The sequence below is a fragment of the Medicago truncatula genome, chromosome 1 (genome assembly GCF_003473485.1).
Source record: "Medicago truncatula cultivar Jemalong A17 chromosome 1, MtrunA17r5.0-ANR, whole genome shotgun sequence".
Taxonomy (NCBI): domain Eukaryota; kingdom Viridiplantae; phylum Streptophyta; class Magnoliopsida; order Fabales; family Fabaceae; genus Medicago; species Medicago truncatula.
The window spans coordinates 54,642,479-54,648,544 of NC_053042.1; the positions used below are offsets into that span (position 1 = coordinate 54,642,479).

The 6,066-nt window shown below is 30.9% G+C and overlaps 1 protein-coding gene across 1 annotated transcript; it reads right to left on the bottom strand.

Annotated features, from left to right (window-relative positions):
• Positions 1–1,236: 1,236 nt before the first annotated feature.
• LOC25485609 (annexin D5) lies at positions 1,237–5,590 on the bottom strand. The gene is made up of 6 exons (XM_013614860.3): positions 5,457–5,590; positions 4,349–4,494; positions 3,771–3,986; positions 3,082–3,297; positions 2,912–3,001; positions 1,237–1,706 (listed from the first exon to the last, which is right to left on the bottom strand). The coding sequence occupies exons 1-6, from the start codon at positions 5,530–5,532 to the stop codon at positions 1,503–1,505; spliced, it is 948 nt and encodes a 315-aa protein (XP_013470314.1). The 5' UTR covers positions 5,533–5,590; the 3' UTR covers positions 1,237–1,502.
• Positions 5,591–6,066: the final 476 nt, after the last annotated feature.

A 6,066-nucleotide genomic window follows, 5' to 3' on the forward strand; every position in this document is an offset into this window, starting at 1 on the left:
TGACTGATTCGGTGTGAAACAGTGGATAATATTAATATGTTTCTGACCAATGAAATTGATGGATTTAGAAGACTTTGACTTTTTGGTTGCTTGATCATGGAATGATGATGTGTAGAGGATTTGGATCCTTTCATTTCAAGTTAATGTGAGGAGGAGGACATGAGGTGTTGAGATAGGGGGAAGAGATGAGTTGATGTAACGTTTAGGCCTCTCATTGCAAAAGGATAACATCCATTTTATCCTATTTCTCCCAACACAATAAATTCGATGCACAGTTTTTTTTTTTCTTTCTTTTGAGAAATGATATTTGAATAATAATTTTTTATAACTTTTGTGACAATTTTTTCTCTCATACTCACATAATCTTTTTACTCTCTTTCTATTGCTTTGATTTTTGTGTCAATACCTCATTTCCTTTGTAAAATTTTGGTTGTAACAAAAGTTGTCACATATATGGATGTTCAAATAACAACTCTTTATAATTTGGAGTTCGATCCAGAAATAAGTAAAGTATGATCGAATATTGTTCTATCTGTCCCCCTTGAACTTAACTAAAGACAATAATATATGTAAGGTCCGAGGTTTAAATCTGACCACCACCAAAAAGGAATATTGTTCTATCTAATAATCCAACTCACGTTCTTAATAACTCGTCGTGGATTGTTACATTGTTTTGATGTAATATTTTTTTCTTTCAATTATGTCATTCTTTTAAAGTGCTCCCTCCATCTAATATTAATTGTCAATTTAACATTTTTTCTATGTCTCAAAATATTTTTATTATAAAATATATTTTTTTCTACTAATATACATTATTTATTTATTGAATTTCACTCCACATAACTATTCGACATTACTAACTACGATTAATAGAGCTATTCTAGTAACTGATATTAATTTTACAGTTAAAAAAATCACATAAAATTTATCAACCAAGTAAGTCAAATCACAAAGTTTCCTTAAAAAAAGTCAAATCATAAATTTCTATCATCTTTGGAGTATAACGTTTTGAATATCTTCTTAAAAAAAGAAAAACGTTTTGAATATATGCCAATTATATATGTCAAGATTTTAATTGCAACTGTCTCATAAAAAAAAATGCAAAGTTATAATGGAATTTCAAGCCTCAAATATATGATTTTATTTTTCTATGATCACTCAAACTTCAAATATATGGTCTTTTAACATTTACATATGAATTAAAAATCCATACCTAAAAGATTCCAAAACAGCATAGAAAAAAATATGACTCATAGGCATCAGAAATTTAGTTAAGGTATCACATGTGTATATATGAACCGTGCTCGATAGCTCGATTCCTCTGCCCCTTGCTCCTCTTACGTGTGAATCATACTAAACATGCATTATGCTGACAACAATACACAAGTTCCATAACTGAAACTCGAATGCAAGTTCATGATAATGCTTACAAATGCATTACAAACTGCAAAGCACAAAAGATATAAAATATCCCGAAATGAAACATGATTGAACATCTTTGACTAATGATTGGGACCCAAAAGTGCAAGAAGAAAAGTCCTGTAGTTGCCAGATGTTTCAGAGTGAACTGCATCATTCAATGTCTTTTTGTATTTCTTTGCATATTCAGCTTTGATATATTCCATATCAATCTCAGTCCTTGTTATAATTACCCTTATCAGTGTATCATCATTAGTCCCTAAACCTTTCATTGCCTTATACAACACCTGCATGGTTACAAAGGTGTGAATATACAAATTTTGTGCATAGGAAAATTAAGACATTTAAAAGGTTCACTGGTATTCTTAATCTATGAATCACTCATACAGATACCAGACAAAACTTTAATAGTCATACGTAAACATCGTTAATAACTTCAAAAAATAAAAGTGATTGAATGAATCCACATCATCAGTGTCAAACATCGCACGTGTCGGACACCAGAGTTAGCTATAATACATTTGATTTACCCTACTCTTACAAAATGCCCTCACAAAATTTTAATGAATTAGGTTAATTCACAAAATTGTTTCTCTAATTCATTTTTATTAGAGAAGGATAGAAAGGAAATTCTATTGAAAAGGTGCTCACTTTATTTACTATATAATATCATTTGTTTCTAAAAAGGCCATGCTAATGTACTAGTCTACATCATGATATAAGGCACTCAATTATTATATCATATAGGGTTAATTAAGTTTTTGGTCTTATAAATATTTGCAGTTTTATTTTTAGTCCCTATAAAAATAAATCACATTTTTTAGTCCCTATAAAATTTTCTGTTATAGATTTTAGTCCCTGCTGTTAAGTGATTTTTAACAGTGCTGACATGGCACTGACACGTCATTATTATTATATTTTTGAATTTTATTTATTTTTAAAAAAATCAGAATTTCTTTATTTATTTTTTTTAGGGAAAAAATTCAGAATTTCTGTTTAAAAACGTTGGAATTGTTTGATTATTAAACATTTAAATTTCAGTAATTAAAATAAGAGATAAAGTTGAATTATAAGAATTATAACATAAAATTAAAATTTAAAACAGAAACCCTAAAAATCCAGATTTGGGGGAATCTAATAAGTCAAAACGCATAAACAAAACTAAAAGCTATAACAGAAAATTTTATAGGGACTAAAAGTGTGATTTATTTTTATAAGGGCTAAAAACAAAACTGCAGATATTTATAGGGACCAAAAACTTGATTAATCCTATCATATATGCAAAAATGCAAACAGAAAAGTAGAAACAATTCAAACTGGGAGCTTTTCAATTGGAGCAAGACAAAAAGCACAAACTGGTTTTGGAAATATTAACCCTTCAATAACTGTTTCCTGCCTCGGAACACAAGCACACTGTTATTGAACACAAACTGTGCCTATTGCTAAAAGACTAAAAGAAGCATTTTCCAAAAGTTGAAGTGAAGATGAATACCTTTGCAAAATACTTTCCTGGATTAGTAGCACACTGAATTATTGTCAAAAGTGCGTTACCGAAATTCCCTGAAGCTTCATTCCTTACTGCCTGATATGATTTCAGCTTGAAAATCAATACTTCAATAGATAAATGAAGTTGAATAAATAAGATTAATGTGATCAAAATACCTTCTTCAATGAGTGACCATACATGTCATGATAATAAGAACTGATTGCAGCCAAATGTGCGGCACTCCTTTCACTGAATATTTGGACAAAAGTCTTTTCATCAGTTCCGAGTTTCTTTTCACCCGCTTTGTAGAGAACTTTTGCATCCTTCTCAGCAATTTCTCTATTAACCTCGGGACCTTCATGGCGAGGGGTGCTTACATATGCAAGCAAAATCTAAACAGTTTTTTGCATAAACAGATTAGTTTTTAGTAGTCGCAGGTCCTTTGTTTTATAAAATTGAGAACAAAGAACTAAGACATTATCATGAAAGCAATCAAATGTGACAGTTTTTGCATCCTATGAGGAAAACTTATGAACTATGGTCAATTTGGCCTTTAACATTTCGAATCTAGAAAGACACAAACACTTGAAAGTGCGTACCTTATTATCAGCAAAAGTTGAAAAAACAAGAAATTAGAGATGGAAAAAATAAAATTGGTCCCCCTCTACTACTTGAGGCGGATTAGAAACTGAATTCACATTTTTACATCTCTAAATATCTGTTGTTATTTCAACTTTTTCTAGTAGTGTCAGATGGCATACGCTATAATCAAAAGCAACATGATAGGAGGATCCATAATGTGACTAATTTGTGATGTGATAACTACGGCTCAATATAAACTGCATCTACACTATAGAAACCTTACCTTTTGAAGATCCCCGGAAGTGTTTGATTTCACTTCATGCTCGAGATAAACACCAAACTTTGAATGGTATAACTGTTTTAGATATTGTAGTTGGGATGGAGTGCGCGAACAGATTACTTCGGTAGCAGCTTCAAGGTTTCTATCCACAACTAGTGACTTCCTGATGATTTCCACATCACGTCCTGCATGGTCAGGCATCCAAAGTAGAACAGCAGTCTGAAAAACAGAAAAGTGTATGAGAAACAAAAAAAACAAAAAAAAATTCAAAAATCCAAAGAGAGAAGTACTAAGTTATTGAAAACTTGATCTGCTCTGTATGATCTTTCCGTGCACCGGTTGGATTGATTGAATTTGCATTTTACAAAAAGTTATTACATTTTGTAATGTAAAAGATTGATCTATAGTTTTGATTGATCTCTTCTTTAACACACACTTTACAAAGTTATCTACTTATATGACTACAGAATTGACTTTCAGAAAAATAAACAAACAATGAAAAATGTATTAAGAAGAAAATAAAAAGTCATGTAATTTGAATAACATGATCATTGAGTGTATACTCAGTAGTAATTTGGTACCTCCAACTTTCCGCTCAGCTTCGAAACCAAGCTTTTTGAAAGCTCCTCCGAGTATGTAGTCCGATATTCTTGTTGGATGTAGGCACGCTGTGTCGCATCTCGATGAGCAAGAATGTTGATCACAGCATTTGTGTCACAGCCAAATCCTGTGAAACCATAGAATTAGAATATAATAAAGGTTTCATGGAATATAGCAATAGACTTTCCTTACAAGTAATCTCTTAATACAAAGAATAAATAATTCAAATAATGTCCTGGAATAGAACTACATATCGAAGTACACTTTTTTCAAAAATGAAATTAGATGAAATATACTTATTAGGAGAATAAAAGTGGTAGAGTTAGTAGTGTCGTTGAAAAATGTTTGTTAGTTTGTTAAAGCATTGAAAAGAGCTCACGTATCACATTTTACAATACTTTCTTCTAGGCTTCGATAGCTCGTTCTTCGCGTTTCGTTCCTCACAATACTCTCAAAATGTAGAACTATAGTAGACATTTAATATATCTACCAAATTAATGCAATTTTCAGTCTACCAAAAAATTGATTCAATCTACGATGCAATTCAATTTTATAATGATTTGGGTATACATTGAATAATGGTTATACCCAAATCAACTCTAACCTTATATATCAGTTTTATAAGTCTCGCAAAACTCAAATTCAAAGATGATATTAGAATCTATCAAAACACCAGGGTCACGTTCTATGAAGCATAAATACAAACACGACACAACACTGACACGTCGACACTGTTAATAGTTATATGTTCAGTATCGGGGAGAAGTGTCCGTGCTACATTGATCACACTTCATATATCCAGTCCTAGAGGTGAGAAGGGTAACCTCATTGACCCAACAGATCTGGGATAAGGTCTAATACTAATTTGATGTGTAAGACGAACTTTACTTATAAACTCATGTTTAGGGCTTATCTCATCCAATGATACTAACAACTTTTACTTTATAAGCCGATTTTGTAGAACGATATTCGGTAAAATAAAAATCTAGGAGTATACATAATATAATAAGGATCAATTTATACAAACATGCTACTACTACCCTAAAAAAGTCATAAGGCATGATTAAAAGCATGCAAGAAAGAGGGTACCTTTGAAAGCACGGTAAAGTTGCATCGCATCATCTCTAGGAGAAGGGGGAAATGGAGGTACAACCAGTGTAGGCATCTTCTTCTACTTGTCTCAATCAATTTTCTTAAACGTATTTTTCTTTCAATATCTAAAGTCAAAACAAGGGTATTTATAGATCCAAGGTGCTGACATGAATTTGGCACAAAATTAATTAACAACTAACACTGATTGACAAAACGTTTGCATTAAATTATTTATTTCCTTTTTTACTTGATTCTATCTTTAATTGTCTTAATTAATTAGTTTTGACTTTTTTTTTTTTTTTTTAAGGATACTACCTCCGTCCCTAATTATAAGACCATTTTGAGAATTTTTTTGTCCTTTTTTATAAGACCCATTTTCTATTTCCAACTACATTAATTATTTCTTTACATACATGCCCCTATTTATTATACATTTTTTTCTTCAATCAGCAATAAATTGAATGTTGAAAACATAAGCCAACCCTCTTTCTTAAAGGATAAAATTGTAAAAACAATAGTAATTACAAAGATATTTAATACAAATATCCACTATAATTATGGCCTTATAATTAGGGACGGAGGTATTAATTAGTTTTGACTTGATTCT